The 18,333-nt window shown below is 39.6% G+C and overlaps 1 protein-coding gene across 1 annotated transcript; it reads left to right on the top strand.

The window, feature by feature from the left end:
* Window positions 1–12,642: 12,642 nt before the first annotated feature.
* On the top strand, window positions 12,643–16,911 carry LOC131024668 (calcium-dependent protein kinase 1-like). The gene is made up of 8 exons (XM_057954178.1): window positions 12,643–13,409; window positions 13,783–13,926; window positions 14,162–14,314; window positions 15,015–15,130; window positions 15,229–15,396; window positions 15,656–15,783; window positions 15,862–15,961; window positions 16,420–16,911. The coding sequence occupies exons 1-8, from the start codon at window positions 12,761–12,763 to the stop codon at window positions 16,501–16,503; spliced, it is 1,542 nt and encodes a 513-aa protein (XP_057810161.1). The 5' UTR covers window positions 12,643–12,760; the 3' UTR covers window positions 16,504–16,911.
* The last annotated feature ends 1,422 nt before the right edge of the window (window positions 16,912–18,333 follow it).

Here is an 18,333-nt window from a genome sequence, read left to right as displayed (position 1 = left end):
TAAAAGAGCGGGTCACTACATACTACCCCTCTTAACAAAAATTTCATCCCGAAATTTGCATATTTCTTCTAAAACAGTTCGGGGTATTTCTCCTTCATTTTGTCTTCAAGCTCCCACGTGGCTTCCTCTTGTCCGTGGTGTCTCCATAAGACTTTCACTGATGTGATTGCCTTATTCCTGAGTTGTTGTACTTTTCGATCTAGAATGGCCTCTGGTCTCTCTTCATAGCTCAAGTCTGGGCAAAGGATCATCTCTTCTTGGTGGATTATGTGCTTTGGATCGAAAATGTATTTTCTGAGTTGTGATACGTGGAAAACATTGTGAACGTTTCCAAAGCTTGGCGGTAACGCCAACCTATAGGCTACTGGGCCTATTCTCTCCAAAATCTCATAAGGTCCTACGAATCGGGGCCTAAGTTTTCCCTTGACACCAAACCTAGTTATCCCCTTGGTAGGAGATACCTTTAGGAAGACCTTGTCTCCTATTTCAAACTGTAATTCGGTTCGGCGTGCATCAGAGTAAGATTTCTGTCTATCTTGCGCCTCCTTTATTCGCCCTCTGATTTGACGGACTATCTCAATCATCTCGCTGACCGTGTCCGGTCCTAGGATTTTTCTCTCACCCACTTCATCCCAGTAAAGTGGTGATCTGCATTTTCTTCCATACAACGCCTCGTAAGGTGCCATGTCAATGGTCGCCTGGTAGCTATTGTTGTAGGCAAACTCAATCAGCGGCAACACTGATTCCCAACTTCCACCTCTGTCTAACACCACTGTTCTCAACATATCTTCGAGAGTCTGAATTGTCCTTTCCGACTGCCCATCTGTCTGCGGGTGGAAAGCGGTGCTGAAATTTAACCTTGTGCCTAACTCTTTCTGTAAGCTTGTCCAAAATCTAGATGTGAATTTTGAGTCTCGATCTGAAGTGATCGACACGGGCACGCCGTGTAAACGCACAATCTCTCGAACATACAACTGAGCTAGCTTGTCTGACCCGTGTGTGATCGGTATTGGTATAAAATGAGCACACTTCGTGAGTCGATCCACTATTACCCAAATGGCAGTGTTTCCTTTCCTTGTCTTGGGCAAACTGGTCACAAAATCCATTGCTATGTGATCCCACTTCCATTCTGGGATTTCCAATGGTTGTAGCTTTCCATATGGCCTTTGGTGTAGGGCCTTCATTTGTTGGCAAGCTAAGCATCTCTCTACAAAGGATGCTATGTCTCTTTTCATGCCTTCCCACCAAAAATGCTTCTTTAGATCTTGATACATCTTAGTGCTCCCCGGGTGGGCAGTATAAGGGGTATCGTGAGCTTCGCTCATGATTTTATCCTTAAGTTCATCATCTTGGGGGATGCATATCCTTCCCTCAAAGAGGATAGCATTATCTGATGCTTCTTGATAATTCTTGACGCCTCCTTTCCTTACCGCTTCTCGTAGCTTCTCCATTTTCTCGTCCTTTCTTTGTGCTTCTACGATCATCTTTCTCAAGCTAGGTATCGTTGCAACAACGCTTGCTATCGTTCCTGGTGGTTTGACCACTTCTATGCTCATTTTACCAAATTCTCTTATGAGCTCCTTCTCTCGAGTGATGAGAGATCCTAATTTAGATTGAGTCTTACGACTCAATGCATCAGCCACTACGTTGGCCTTGCCTGGGTGGTAGTTAATACCGCAGTCATAATCTTTTACTAGTTCGAGCCACCTCCTTTGTCTCATATTAAGGTCCTTTTGCTCGAAAAAGTATTTCAGGCTTTTGTGGTCCGTGAATATCTCGCACCTAACTCCATATAGGTGATGTCTCCAAATCTTCAATGCGTGTACCACTGCAGCCAATTCTAGATCATGGGTCGGATAGTTCAGTTCATGTGGTCTAAGCTGTCGCGACGCATATGCTATCACTCTTCCTTCCTGCATCAGCACGCAACCAAGTCCATTTTTGGACGCGTCTGTGTAGATCACGTATTCCTTGTCAGCTGTTGGAACGGCTAACACTGGTGCCGTAGTTAACTTTTCCTTGAGTTCTTGGAAGCTCTTCTCGCACTCATCTGTCCAAGAAAATTTTACCCCCTTCCTGAGTAGTTGCGTCATTGGCCTTGCGATTTTGGAAAATCCCTCTATGAACCTCCGGTAGTAACCTGCCAATCCTAAGAAACTTCTTATCTCATTAGGGTTAGTAGGCGATTTCCATTCGCGCACTGCTTGCACTTTTTCAGGGTCCACTTTAATCCCTTCTGATGACACAATATGTCCTAAAAACGTGACTTCGCTGAGCCAAAACTCGCACTTGCTGAATTTGGCATAAAGGCGCTCCGTCCTCAACGTTTCTAGAACAATTCTCAGATGTTCCTCATGGTCTTTCTCGTTCTTCGAGTAGATCAGGATGTCATCTATAAACACCAAGACAAATTTATCTAAGTACGGATGAAACACTCGATTCATGAGGTCCATGAATACGGCTGGCGCATTAGTTAGCCCGAATGGCACAACTACAAATTCATAGTGGCCATACCTAGTTCGAAATGCCGTCTTAGGTACGTCTTCTGGTCGAATCTTCAGCTGGTGATAACCAGACCGCAAATCAATCTTCGAGAACACGCTTACTCCCTTGAGCTGGTCGAAAAGGTCATCTATCCTTGGTAAAGGATATTTGTTCTTCAGTGTCACTTTGTTCAGTTCCCTATAGTCTATGCACATTCGCAATGTGCCATCCTTTTTCTTCACGAAAAGTACGGGTGCACCCCAAGGTGATACACTTGGCCTAATGAATCCAAGTTCCAAAAGTTCTTGCAGTTGTATCTTGAGTTCTTCCAACTCTTTAGGAGCCATTCGGTATGGTGCCTTCGAAATGGGAGCTGCCCCGGGCTCCAAATCAATGGTAAACTCAATTGGTCTGTCCGGTGGTGGCCCTGGCAGAATCTCTGGAAATACATCTGAAAAGTCCCGTACAATTGCTACATCTTCTATGCTCCTTTCAGTTCCCAGTTCTCCGTGCAAGTATACGAGGTAAGCTGGGTATCCCTTATTCATCATTTTCGTTGCTTGGAGGGCGGAGATGATCATCTTTCTTCTTCCCATACTAATTCCGTGGAAATGTGACGGCTCCCTTCCTGGGGGTCGAAACGATATCCGTCTTTCGTTACAAATGATGGTGGCATAGTTCTCGGCTAGCCAGTCCATTCCTAGGATTATGTCCACATCTCCCATCGGTATAACATACGAGTTGTTCACTACAATCTTGAGTGACCCTATATTCAGTTCTAGGTTCAAGCACACATGATCTACTGTCGTCATCCCTCCTATAGGTGATGATATACTCAACTCATGTTCAGCTCTTTCCATTTTAAGTTTTAATGTGTCGACACATGTACTTGAAATGAAAGTATGCGATGCGCCCGTATCAAATAGAAGTACAACAGGAGTATTGAGTAGCATGCCCATACCTGCCAGGTTTCCCTGGTTGTTTTCGGGCTGCTTCTGCCTCATAGCATAGGCTCTAGCATGACGAGGCTCTTCATGTTGTTTCTGTTGTTGGCGAGCCTGTTGCTGATACGGTTGTTGAGGTTGTGGTTGGTACGGTAGCTGTTGGTGCTGCTGTGGCTGCTGATACTGTGGTTGCTGCCCTGGGTATGGTTGGGACAGAGCTTGGATTGCTCGCAGATGCGGAGCCTGGATAGATAGGTTCGGCCTTGAACCCGTCCCGTGTTGCTTATTCGGGCACCGGTTTGCATAGTGCCCCTTCTGGTTGCAGATATAACAACTATCACTGCCGGCCTTACAGATTCCCACATGATTTTTGTTACATTTGGGGCAATGTGGGGCTCTCTGTTGGTTATTTCCCATCTGTTTCGGTGCACTCTGGCCTCCATAGCCCTGTGACTGGAAGACCCATCCCTGCCATGGCCTCTTCTCGCCTTGGTTCGGGTTACTGTTGTCCCATCTCCTCTTTCCTTTGAAATTCTGATTATAACTTTGATCATGTGGAGGTGCTGGCGCAGGTACAATTGCAAGTCTTTCTCCTGGCATGGCTGCCTCAATGTCTAACGCTCGGCTGAGCGACTCAGTGTAAGACAATCCTCCGTGGCTTGCCAAAGCCATCCTAATCTCGTGCCTCAGTCCGGCACAAAACTTTTCAGCCATCTTCTCATCTGTGTCAACTTGTTCCGGCGCATATCTAGACATATCGCAGAACATCCTGTCGTATTGAGTTACCGACATCTTCCCTTGTTTTAGATTGTAAAATTCAGCCTCCTTTTTCTTGCGGTAGCTCTTGGGTATATACTTGTCATATATACCGGCTTTGAATTGTTCCCAAGTCAGGTTTTCTAACTGCTCTGCTGTCATCGTTTTCATCCGTGCTTCCCACCAGAAATCAGCTGACCCAGTCAACTGAAAGGACATACAAGTCAGGCGCTCTTGGTCGGTGCAACGCAGGAAGTTGAAAATGCGCTCAATAGCGCGAACCCAAGTTTCAGCTTCTGCCGGGTCTCCTGTCCCGTTGAAGGTAGGTGGGTTCTGTCGCAAGAATAATTCTTCAATCCGTCGTTCTGGCTGAACAGGTGGTTGAACTATTTCTGGTTCTGGCCCTGTTTCTGGGCCTCTTCCTTTATTTCGGGGAATCCTGCCCCCTCCTCTTGGTCGTCCTCGTTTTGACGGCATTCTATTAGGTCAAAACACAAGTTGTTAATGCAACATCACAAGGCATACTATTGTTCTATCCAACTTCTCTCGGAAGCCTTTGCTTTGTTGGCATTCCGATGAGTCGACATATAGTCACCAATGTAATACACAGATGCATATCATCGATTCTGTAAATTGTTTTCTTGATTCTCAAATCTCGCTCATACTCTTCCTCATGAAAGTATATAAATAACATAGCGAAAGTAACTTGCCGCAAAAGACTGATAGGGTCGCTACATAGACATGGGAAATTAGTATCAATGAGGACTATTTCACCAACAATTGAATATAGATCTGGTGATCTATCCAAGCATTATACACGATGAACTAGCTATCTAGCAAGGTCATCATGAAAGAGCTCAGTTCCGAAATGCCCTATGAACCAGCATTTTCGTACTAATACTTATCAAAATAACTAAGCCAACATAGGGGCATACAAAAGCATCGAAATGATCATCGTTTTTGAAATACACAAATAACGTCCTACTAAATGCACAAGAGAATGTCTGTATGCATTACGTGCTTGACCCTTGGATTGAAGCATACGTGTTTGACTGATTTAATCTGATGAGTATCTGCTTGTCCTTGGGTCACAGAAAATCTACCAATAGCTAGTATATCGCAATGATTCAAATCACAAATGGCAATTAGGCAAAGTGTTTCAATAATTTGCCAAATAATTGAAAATGAATAACCATAGGGTAGAAATGAATTGACTGAAAGGTCGAAACGAAATGACCTAATAGTCTGAACCCGTTTGGCTTTTCAGATGAAGGTTTAAAATATATAGGTTTAAAGACCCATATATGACGACTACTGAGATTTTGGCCATGTGGACTGGCCAGGTCCGACATAACTACTTCTCTCTCACTCGGAAATACTTTTCCGAACTTGGAAACTCTTATTCCTTGGCTGCAAAAGGTATATTTGGTCTAAAATCACTACTTTCTTCTTAATATCTTGAACATGTCCTTGAGAATATTCTAGAGCTTCTCAAACTTGGAGTCTGCCTCCTAGTTTAATGCAATCCTTAACATCTTCTATAGGTGAAATAAGGTAGGCTCGACCTTACTCAACAATGTTCCTCTATATGATCTTACTGTAGTACTTCTAGTGCTTAGTGTTCCTTCACATAGCTCTTGAAATGCAACCATATAATTTGAAGCACTCTTCCGTGTTATTGCAAAAGACCTTCTGAATCATCACGCATTCAATAAGGAAATAGCTTTTGCTCATCTGAGTACCTTTATAGGGTATGTGTCCCCATGTGTAATTCTAAGTCATGGAATGACCTTAGTCCATGCTTGCATTCTGGCTACTAAACTGAATGTTTGGTCTAAAATGTTCTAACTGGGGAATGTCTCTGATCGACTAAGGTATGCATACTTAACCTGCTTAGTCTCTCATCATAATCTCAATCTCTTAACTTTAACATCGAACCATTGTCGATATTTCTAACTCTTGTTAAACTCCAAACCATCTTCAGGAACTCCTCCCGTCTTACGCACTTGTATAGATTTTTCTAGTCAATCATAATGGTTGGTAACTTCTAGTTACCCATGGCACCTATCCTCCTTTCGATTTGTAGTAGGTGATCGTAATCAATAGGGATTCTAAATCATGCTCACGTGTAATATAATAGGTAATTGTAATCATAAAGGTTCTGAATATCTGAAACTGTAAGCTGGCAGTTCTAATCGCGATGCTATAACATCATACACAAAGTGTTATAACTGCATATGAGTCCGACTCTGAAGTTCAAACATAAATCATGAAGGTTCTCTTCATGCCATAACTGGTGATAATCGAGAGTTAGTAATGAGTCTTAGCTCATTATGCGATAGCTAGCTGATTACATAAGTCACACTCGTCGCTACGAGCAATGACTCACGTGATCTATCATCAATTAAGGCAATAGTCGATTCGGTGTTCTGTCACGCGTGAACAACCTGAATGAAGAACTATGCCTGCTTCAGTGATTCGTGCGTGGCACTCTGCTTGCACTGCTTTCATTGGATTCTCTTCCTCTTTCTTAGCTCTTCACCATGGCTATAGTGAAATATAACTGAGTTTCTAGCTTCTATTGTTCTGCTCGTAACAGTGATCATGCATTCTTAACGCATCTAAGTTCATTGAGATATCTAATCAATCAATAAAGTATAAAACTTGAATGTAAGCATCAGTACATTCATATAAAACGTGAACTTCTCAATATTTTAAAATCATTACCACATTCTATCTTGCTGAGCATGACGATGTGATGAAGTGATGAGCTTTGGTTGACTGACTCATATATACTAGTGATCATACTAGAAAAATGGGCTAACTCTAGGGTTCAGAGCAAATGAACTGCTCTAATACCACTCTGTCACGACCGAACATAATTAAGGATAATTAAGCCGGGGAAACCGTGACTAATGGAGGGAGATTAGAAGCGGGGTAGAAAGGGGAATAATCAAACAAGAAAGGATCGCAGTATCATTGTTAACAACAGGGATATTTATAATATAACGGAGTTTTAGTCGTATAGACTCAAATAACTAGTAAGTTCGGATAACTCCGACTTATCCAAAATAACATAAAACTTCTGAGTACGCAGCGGAATAAAGTTCTGATTACATGTATGAAGACATGTAACCCTAGAGTTCATTAATACATAATAAGACAAAAGAGTCCCGCTCGTCACTTCATCACCATCGGCAGCTGCTCAACCTGCACATTTAGAAATATATGCAGGGCTGAGTACAAAAGTACTCAGTGGGCACATATGCCTACTATGAAATATAACATGCTTCGTAAAGTTGTAAATTGTCATGCCATCATAAACAGTACAGCAAGGGAGTTTTTCGCTAAAAAGGCCCAAGCTTACTAAATTCATTTGTGATTCTTAAAGTTCGTCTGCAGACTAAGTTCTCTTGTAATCTATCATATCTGGAACTGTGTGCCGGAGAGGTGGCCACCTCTCACGGACACTTGACCGGCCAACCCGCTAGATGACTCACGGTCACTGGTGTACACTAGCCCTGGCAGGATAGCTATCAACTGCTCAGGACCCGAATTCGATTTCATAATAACTGGCAAAGCCACATCAGATAGATATCATACCAAACATTGAAACATTTATGGCAAGACAACAGTTGAAATAATTTTCAGTTCAAAGATTTTGCAATGAAATATCTGTTCAAACATAACATTAAACTCATTTGATATATATGAAAGTAACCCACCTGATAGCAAAGCTTTGCTACAGATTAGTGACTCCTTGACGAGCTCTTATTCTTGCGCTCGACCTTTAATCCGAGAAAATAACGTAAGACTTTAAATCGAGGGAAAATTCTCAATTAAATGAGAATGCGTAATTAAACTATGCATGAATCTCGTATGCATGAACTATTATTCTGAGATAATAATCAGGGAATTTCTATTGTTAATCCAGGCTATCGGATTTAAACAAAAGCTAAGTCTCGTCTCATGAAGCCGGATAATTAACAAAAATTAATCCGTTCTCTTCGGGGTGTTCTAATCCGTCAATTAAATCCCCGCTCCTCGTAGTCAATAGAAAATAAATAAATACTTCAGCTTATTCGCTTTATAACCTCATAATTAATCGGCTTAATAAATAGGAATAAGTAATGTTATAAGATTAAATAATTAAAAGGCTCAACATAAGGCAACCTAATAATTAAGTAAAAGTGGGCTTGAATAATTAACATGAGAGGCCCAATTGAAATAATTCATCGGCTCAAGTAATTAAATAAATCTTGGCCCAATAAATAATTATTTGATTAGCTGGGCTCAATTACATAAATCAAACGAGGCCCAACGTAGATAATATAACAGCCCAATTAAAATAAAATAGATGGGCTTCAATTTAAATAAATTCGGCCCAATGAAATAATGTAATAAAAGCTCATCTGAGTAAAATAAATAAATTCAGAGGCCCAATCAGTAAATAAAATCGGCCCATATAAATAAAATCAGAGGCCCAATCAGTAATTAAAATCGGCCCAACTCAATTAAATAATAAGCCCATTAAACTAAAGCCCAAGGAAATAATTAAATTAGGCCCAATTTTCACAAATAAGGGGAGAAGCCCAAATTCTTTCCCCCCAACATCTCGGTTCTCTCTCTCTATCTTTTAATTCTCATCTCTCTCTCTTTCTAACAAAACAGTCGAGCTCTCTCTCTCTCTATTTCTTCCTCTCGTTCCAGCCGAGGCGCCGCCGTCGCCGCTCCGAAATCCGGCGAGTCAGCTTCTGCCACGCCAAGGTCCGACGCCTCCTGTTCTTCTCTTCTCTCTAAGCAAACACGCTCTGCTATCACGCACGCCTCTCTCCATCTCGCTCTACCTTCAGCCGAGGCGGGTGCCGCCGCCGCTCCAGAATCCGGCAGGCGGTCGTCGACTGGAAGCAGCTCCGTCCAACCTCGTCCTCAATTCCTCCTCCGAAGTTCTCTCTCTCCCATATCTGTTGAAGGAAACAAAGAGGAGCCCTAACTTCTGGAAATCGTTGCCGCGTTCTGGTCTCGGCCGCCTCCGTCGATTCTCCGAGTCCCGACACCGCTGTTGTTATAACTTCTTCTCCGGCGAAGCAAACTCGCGACGGCATTTCTGGAGATCCGTGAGCGCCCGTCACTGTGCTCAATTTCCGCCGAGCAGAGGTCCGCCGTTGCTGCTATTTTCGGAGTCGAAGGTTCGAGCCACGCCTCCAACTACAACTGCTGTTTCGCCGGGTCGCGGCTTGGAGTTCTATCGCCGGACGTCGCAGCTTGGGAGCGCCGCCGCCAGCCGCTGCTGTTAACAGCAAGAGTCCGGCAGCCGCCTCTCCCGGAGCCGCCGTCGCCGTGACTGAGCAACCGGCGAGCAGAACCGCTGAGGTCTGTACGTGCGCCCCTCCGACGCCGGTGAAAGCTCTGCCGTCGCCCTTGGTTCACTGAGCAGGGCAGTTGCCCATTCCCTCTCAGAAGTTAAGTTCCCTACTCTCACTTTACAACTACTACGTATGGTATGAATTGTCTGAGGTATTTTATGTACATGGTTTATCAATTGTGAGATGGTAAAGCTATGGTGTGAAGGTCAAAATCTGTTAAAGGTTATATGTTGCTGGTTCTACATGCTGCTATGTTCATTCTCACATATTGGTTTTGTTTCTATTTCGTCATGAATAACACATAAAACTGACTTTGGTTGATTGCTATGTCCATTATGCAAAATATACTCATCTTCTACTTTGTATTCTTTATCCAAAGTGTGTTTGATGGATGATGCGTGAACTGGAATTGAAATAAGGGAGTTTAGTATTTACCTTGTAATGTGTTTGAACTGGGTTAAGCTGAGGAATTTGTTGAAAAAAAATCTGAAATTGAATTGTATATTGTTCTTCTTAATAATTGTAGGCTAAACAAGAAGTTGAAAGGATTTGCTTCAAGGCTTACCTCTTCAAGGTACAGTTTGGAGTTGGAGGAAACTCTCTCTCCCTTTCTCAGCTTCTTCAGCACGTTTTAGTGAGGGAAGAAGAGACTTGATGGCTGGAACAAATTTGTGTTGCTGCATAATTGAGTGGTGGGGAAAATGGTGGTGAAAGTGGTGGGGAAAAGTGATGATAATGGTGTGGAGAAGTTGGGGAACAAAAGTTGATGGAAGAAAAAGAAATAAAAAAAAATGTAGAGAAGAATTAATGATGTATTTTCTATATCTCGGTGATTCTGTAACTGTAATAAAATACTGGCTTCGATTCTGCTTGATACTGTATTTACATAAATCTCGATTTCGACATGTGATATCTCGCTAAAATCTATAAGTTATAAAATGAATCTAAATTAAATCCGTAGATTTAATTCGTTCGTTGTTTTAATATAAAAATTAAATCCGCAGATTTAATTAACTCACGGGTCGAAAATAATCCACGACTTGAGTAAAAATAAAATTTAATTCCATCTCGCTTAAATAAATAACGTGACTTTGCTAAGTCAGTTATAACTCTGAAATAATATCATTTACTGCTTTAACAATATAAATTCAGGATCATCAGCTGAATTCATATCAGGATAATAACTGGTTTCATTCACTGATGAACAATAATAAACACGCATTACTGGATTTAAAAATATATAAAAGAGCGGGTCACTACAGATTATGATATGATCCTACAAGGTTCAGACGAGATGATGCTCAGATGAAATAAAATTTTCAATATCGATACATTTTTCAAAATATGATTAAATAAAAATCTACATAAAAAAAATATTTATTATTCTAACAAAAGGTTAACATTTAATTGAGAAATATGATTCAAATTAATATAATTTCAACTATATTACCTTAAATTAAATAAATTTAAAAATAATTTATATAATAAGTTAAAATAATTTCCCGTCGAATTTCGACGGGTTGCGCACTAGTAATCTATAAAACACATATATGACCAACATGGAATTTTAATTTCGACTTGAAAGTATAATTAAATTTATAAAACCTTAGATACTAATATGAGAGCACTTTTGAAATAGTTTATAGTTATTTTGGAAAAGGAACATAATATTTGGTTACTAATAGGGCTATCTAATTGGTTATTGGGTTTTTGGATAATCCGTTAATCGAACCGAAATTTTCGGGTTTGGGTATCCAATAACCGAATTTTTTGGTTAACGGTTCGGTTTCGGGTATCATTTTTAGAAAAATTTTGGGTATCGGTTAACCCAATAACCGAAACGGGTTAACCGAAATAACCGAAAATTATTTAATAAATTATTTAATAAATATATATATATTATATTTTTTAATTATTAATTCATTAATTTATTTATTTTTCTAAAAAAATCGAGTCTTAGCTAAAATAAAATTATAATATATTAAAAGTATAAGAATAAGCTTTAGTCTAGTGGATAAATTGCTTACTGTATTTTCTAGAGACTAAGGTTCAAATCCTTTATCTAGCAAATTATTTGAATTTTAATTTTAATTTTTTAAATGAGTATTTCAGATACCCAAATAACCGAATCGGGTAACCGAAGCGGTTATTGGGTAACCGAACACCTAAAACGGTTTGGGAACGGTTAGTGAAATATGGCAATTTCGGGTTCGGGTAACCGAAAATTCGGGTATGGGTAACCGAACACCTAAAACGGTTTGGGAACGGTAAGTGAAATATGACAATTTCGGGTTTGGGTAACCGAAAATTCGGGTATGGGTAATCGACCCGAACCAATCGACAACCCTAGTTACTAATTCAAAAAACATAAAATTTGACAATTTCTCACGTTTTAGGACTGTTTTTGTACTAATATTATCATATTTGAATCATAATTAAAATAATAATCCCTTCGATTATTTTTTTCTACAACTAACAAAGAAACATGAAAAGTATTTGTGAATGCCTTCGAATTCCTTTATTTTTTTTAAAATTTGTTACAACCAAAGAAAGGAAAAAACCCACTCACACTCTAGCTCCTAAGGTGACTCGAACCCCCGACCTATTAGTTGGAGGGGAAGCGTCTTACCAACAGACTGCACTTCATCGTCCATGCCTTCGAATTCCTATTCCTCTAATACTTTGGCAGAGGAAATAGTTCCCCTAAATTGACATGTGACCTACAACTATATGTTATAAATACTTGTGAGCTGTGGACACAAAAACTTTAGCCACCACTCGTGATTTGAAGTTGAACTGGAAATTGGCCTTTGGATTCGGTAAATTTACTACTCTTATTTTGTAAAAAATCAATTGAACCCATGCGATGTGAGGTCAACTTTATCCAACACCAAAACAATTGTATTATGTAATAATCAAATTTAAAACAGTGTCAACTTTATCCAACAACAAAATAAATGTATTATTGAGTATGTAATAATAAACAAATTTAAAACAGTGGTCAATACAAAATCAAAACATTAGAAGGGCCTTGAACGCGAGTCTATATTACCAAATCTAAGAAAAGTAAAAGATCAAAATCTCCATGTATATATCTACACACGAAAGGTTGAAGAAAATTGAGACACATATATAAGTATAAATTCCCTTCTTCTGTCTCTAAACACTTTGACTTCACACAGTCGTAACATAAAAATCCCAAATTCAAAAATGGGTAACTGCAACACCACCACCACCACCACCACCGGCGCCAATCCCCCACCCAACGGCGGCGGAGGGCAGCAACCCAGCATCAACGTCGTCCCCGCCGATACGCCGCCCCCGCCCCGCCGGCCTCTCCCGACAGGCATCGGCCGCGTCCTGGGCCGGCCGATGTCCGATGTCCACTCCGTGTACATTTTCGGGCGGGAGCTGGGGCGGGGCCAGTTCGGCGTGACCCATCTGGTGACCCACCGCGCCACGCGCCAGAACTTCGCGTGCAAGTCAATCGCCACGCGCAAGCTCATCAGCCCCGACGACGTCGCCGACGTCCGCCGCGAGGTCCAGATCATGCACCACCTCACCGGCCACCGCAACATCGTCGAGCTCAAGGAGAGCTTCGAGGATCGCCACAGCGTGCATTTGGTGATGGAATTGTGCGCCGGCGGCGAGCTCTTCGATCGGATTATCGCCAAGGGGCATTACTCGGAGCGCGCCGCGGCGGGGCTGTGCCGCCAGATTGTGACGGTGGTGCATGCTTGCCACTCGATGGGGGTCATGCATAGGGATTTGAAGCCTGAGAATTTCTTGTTTTTGAGTAAGGATGAGGATTCGCCGCTCAAGGCTACAGATTTCGGCTTGTCTGCGTTTTTCAAGCCGGGTAATAATCTCGTGGTCATTAATTAGGTTTTTGAATGAAATGTTTATGTTGATGGGATTAGTGTGGAAGCCATTTATTGATTGGAGTAATGTTCGATATGCTGATTCAATTTGTTATAGATGTGAGAAATAGTATTGTTTTTCTTTTCAGTTTGAGATCTCTGAGAAATTGGGCGGGAAGGAGATCATTGAGGAGTTGTTTAATTGTGTGTAATGTTAAAATTTGAAACTTGTGAAGAGACCTAGTCGGTAGTGCCTACTAGATATGTATGCTTCTGAGAAGTTCATAAGAAAACCTCAAAAATGATCTCACCCTGCTTTGTTTCTTAGCAAAGAACTGATGGTTTATACTCACAGATGGTGTCTAATTTCAGGAGAGTCGTTCAGAGACCTAGTCGGTAGTGCCTACTACGTGGCTCCTGAAGTACTGCGTCGAAACTATGGTGCTGAAGCTGATATTTGGAGTGCTGGAGTGATACTGTACATCTTACTCAGTGGTGTCCCACCCTTCTGGGGAGGTAACTAGTGAAGGAGAAACCCCCGCCTCGAACAGGAAGGCAGTAGCTTAGTTTAGTGTACTCTGGCATAATAATATTACCACTTTAACAAAAATTAGGTTCAATAAACTTTGTCTACTATATCTCAAAGTAGAGGGGATCATTTAAAAATATGTTTTTATTAATGGATTGCTTAACGTATCAATTCAGATAACTTTTTATGTATTAATCCTTGTCTATGTTCTCCCAATTCCAGAGAATGAGCAGGGAATATTTGATTCTGTTTTGCGTGGGCACCTTGATTTTGTTTCTGATCCATGGCCATCGATATCAAGTAGTGCCAAAGATCTCGTGAAGAAGATGCTTCTGGCTGACCCTAAAGCCCGGCTAACTGCAATTGAAGTTTTAAGTAAGTAGGTCTTCTTTGGAACACCCAGACAATTGACAATGGAAGTGATAATACTGTATTACATTGGTAGCATGATGCAATGCAATATGATTTTATCTTTGCAAAACTACTGACTCATAAGCATGAAACACCCTATAAATTCGTGCTTATGGATTGTAATAAATATGTGATCTTGATATGTTCGAAGATCAAGTAACTTGGAAAAAAAAGCCGACCCCTCTAGTAGCCGGATGAGCTTTCGTAATGATGATGATGCACGTGGTTAACGAACTAAAACTCACTGGTTTCCAAATCCTTGTCCATGTCATTCTTAAGTTGGAGTTAAGTGGCAGTTCATCCGAAAGGATTTTCTTGATACATGTCCAACAAAGACGGGAGGATTGACTCTGATCTTTCATTAACCTCTGTCTTTAGGTTTAAAGTATTTTCGTCAAGACAGTTTGTGGGCATGAGCCAAGATATCCAATCGAATCAATTCCCATTTTTTCTTTTCTTTTTTTCATACATGAGAGTCATACTATAGACTAGTCACTCATCTTACCATGCCTTAGTGCAGGATCCATATTTGTCTTTTGTAGCTCAATTATGCGTACAATAAAGTAATCACCATTCTTTTCCTGCTTTATTTGTTTTGCTTCTGGTTTGGATGGTCAATGTGGTTTGGCACTCATAAAACAAAGGTCAATTTTTGTAAATGCAGATCATCCATGGATGAGAGAAGACGGGGATGCATCTGATAAGCCTCTGGATATTGCTGTGTTGAGTAGAATGAAGCAGTTCCGTGCAATGAACAAACTCAAGAAATTAGCACTTAAGGTCAGAATGCCCGACTGTTCCATTCTATTACTTGCTTCCATCACACTATGTGAAGAGACAAACAAGAAATATATTCTAAATATTTCTGGGCTTTACAGGTGATTGCAGAAAATCTTTCTGAAGAAGAAATCATGGGCTTGAAGGAAATGTTCAAATCCATGGATACAGATAACAGTGGAACAATTACATATGAAGAACTAAAAGCTGGTCTACCAAAGCTGGGCACGAAGCTTTCTGAGTCTGAAGTGAGGCAGTATATGGAAGCGGTATCATCTCTTATTATCTTCTCTTTGTTGTCTCAATTCCTTGCTTTTAGTTTCAGTTAGTATTGCTATCTTGCTGTTTTACAGCTGCTAAATCTAATCCATTTTTGGCTTTAGTGTTCTAGGCGCTTTTGGTAATGTTATATTATTGTCAACCAAATGCTGTTAGCAGCTCCCATTCAGAATCCCATGGTCGTTTATGTTGACAGTTGGTATTCTTCCTACCACTAATTATTTTTTATCGGATTGTACTACTTTCCAGGCTGATGTGGATGGAAATGGGACAATTGATTACATTGAGTTTATAACGGCTACTATGCACATGAACCGAATGGAGAGAGAGGACCTTTTGTACAAAGCCTTTGAATATTTTGACAAGGATAAGAGTGGGTAAGAACTTGGGATCACTGCACTCCACGAATTATTTTGAATCGCATGCTTATTCTATGATTTTACCTTTGAAATCAGGTACATAACAGTGGAAGAACTTGAGCAAGCCTTGAAGCAATACAATATGGGCGATGCTAAAACAATAAAAGAAATCCTTGCAGAAGTAGACACTGATAACGTAAAGCCTCTTTTCCTATTATCTCCAGTGAAACATACGGATGAGTTCTGGTAGGAACCGTTCTTAGTGAGAAATTAGGAACCAATTTGGTCCATAGTAGGTCTTGCCTAAATGGATGGCCAGGATTGATTTTCATGCTGAGTAATGCATCTTTATGATTATGCATTTTCATAATGATGCATTTCATATATTACGATAATGCATCCATTTATGACGATTGTATACCATATCAAGATCAACGGTTCAGATGGTTCGTAGTTTCTACAGGGAGGAGTTTCTATCTGATCCTCTCCTATATATACATGGTTTTTAAAATCATATACGTAACTCTGTCCATTCCCTGGCATATGTTACTTCCATCACCAACTATGTTTTTCAAATATTTCAACAGAAGAAATATAACCTCTTAGTACTAGGTGGGAGATTATTTGTGAATAATGTGTTACTTCCCATGGCAGGATGGGAAGATAAACTATGATGAGTTTGTTGCAATGATGAAGAAAGGCAACCCCGACATTGTAGGAACCAGACGGAGAAAATAGAACAACATACGATCTAGATGAGCTGCATTTTCATTTCTTGCATTTTGAACAGAGGCCTATTCAGCTTTTCATTCGTTCAACCTAAATACGGTGCAGTTCATGGTCTATTGGTCTTCTTGTGTGTGGCCTTAGATCTTGATCTGTTGGAGGTTGAAGTGCAGTTATAGAGGCTGCTGCTGTTCAGGTACGAGATCTGCCGGCGAATGCAAATTTATTACTCATATCTGTTTTATATTACACACATACAGATTACTGATTGTGCAGTTGCTATCTGTAATGAAAAGTTTTATGCATCTCTTGGAGAAGAGAATGTTTGTGCTGTTACTTGTCAGAAAATGACTACACTTTTTGGCACAATGAATCCAACTCTATCTCAACCAAATTTTTATATAATGGTATGTTGTATTCTGGAGGAGGGTTGAAGAATAATTTGAAATTCTTTGTTGCATTATACTTGGAAGTTAAAGGAAGCTCGATTTCTCCAGAAATTTATTGAATAAAGCGGTAAACCATTATTCATTGTTGATATTCTAATCTACATGGAATGATAACTTAATCTGCTTTACCTGCATATTAATGATAGATGATAGTGCTAACTCAAAAAGATAAATGATATACTACAATATACGGATGTCACTGTTTAAAGCATTTAAAAATTACTCAAATGTAAACATAATAAATGTAACAAAAATAAAGATGAATTTGCAAGGGGCATTGTCGTATTACTAAGTGCACGTATTTAGGTCGTAACTAATTATAAGTAGTTTGTCGTTTTCGTAGTAATGAAGTATAATTAATTCATTCAATTATCCTTAGACTTTTTACAGATAAGCGTTTCATTAATATGTACAGTACTAGTACTACACATTGGTGCAAATCACTTTTTTTAAAAAATAAAAATAGGGAAATCACTTTATTAGTTTATGAATAGCTTCTAATGTAATTGTGCCATCAATATAATTCATTCATTTATTCTAAAAGAAAACTACAATTTCGGGTGTTTAAGCTTAATTCAATTTCGATAATGAGGCATTAGTAATTAAGATATTTCTCCTTTGACTAGCAAGTTGAATGCTCAAGTCATTTACAGGTGTGGGTGTGTGTGTGTGTGAGAGTAATTTTATTATAAAAGAAATTAATTCAATTTTATTTCCCCCTAAAGAAAAGTTACAATTTATTCAAAAGAGTGACATAGTACTAATAGAACAGCCTTCTTATGATCAAGAAGGTTATGATTTTGAGTTCTAGCGTAGTTACGAGATACTCCTTTCGTTCTACGAATCTTGACACGTACTCCCTCTGTTTTTTTTTAAAGTGTCTTATTAAGATAAATTTATTGTTCCTTTTTAAGTGTCATATTCCAGAATTTGAGAATAAAAAAATGACAAAGTTCCTACTTTACCCTTTTTCTTTAATATCACAAATTAGCAATTATTTTTATGCATTAGACATTAATCCAATGCAGCTCCAGAAGAGTGACAAAAACATATTCAAAATCTTTCAAGTTCTTCATGCTTAGTAATTATTACATACATGTATTTTTGTGACATTACAAATTCTTCTATTTTTTTATTAAATGATTTCTACATGTATTTTTATTAATAGTTTCGTACATGTATCTAAATACCAAATGACACTCATTATTTTTTCATTTAAAAATTTGAATTCAAACAAATCTTTTGATTTTGGAGGTGGACGAAAATATTAGCGGAATTTTATTTTTTTAGAAAAGATGTGGAGATGGAATACATATAGAACTTTAGCAATTGTAATGGAATATTAACGGTTTGTATTTTAACAAAATCAAAAAGGTGAGCAGGTCATTAGTTA

Source organism: Salvia miltiorrhiza, chromosome 5 (assembly GCF_028751815.1).
Source record: "Salvia miltiorrhiza cultivar Shanhuang (shh) chromosome 5, IMPLAD_Smil_shh, whole genome shotgun sequence".
In the NCBI taxonomy this organism is placed as follows: Eukaryota; Viridiplantae; Streptophyta; class Magnoliopsida; order Lamiales; family Lamiaceae; genus Salvia; species Salvia miltiorrhiza.
Note: the sequence above shows the minus strand (reverse complement) of the source record. Positions and strands in the feature narration are given on the sequence as shown.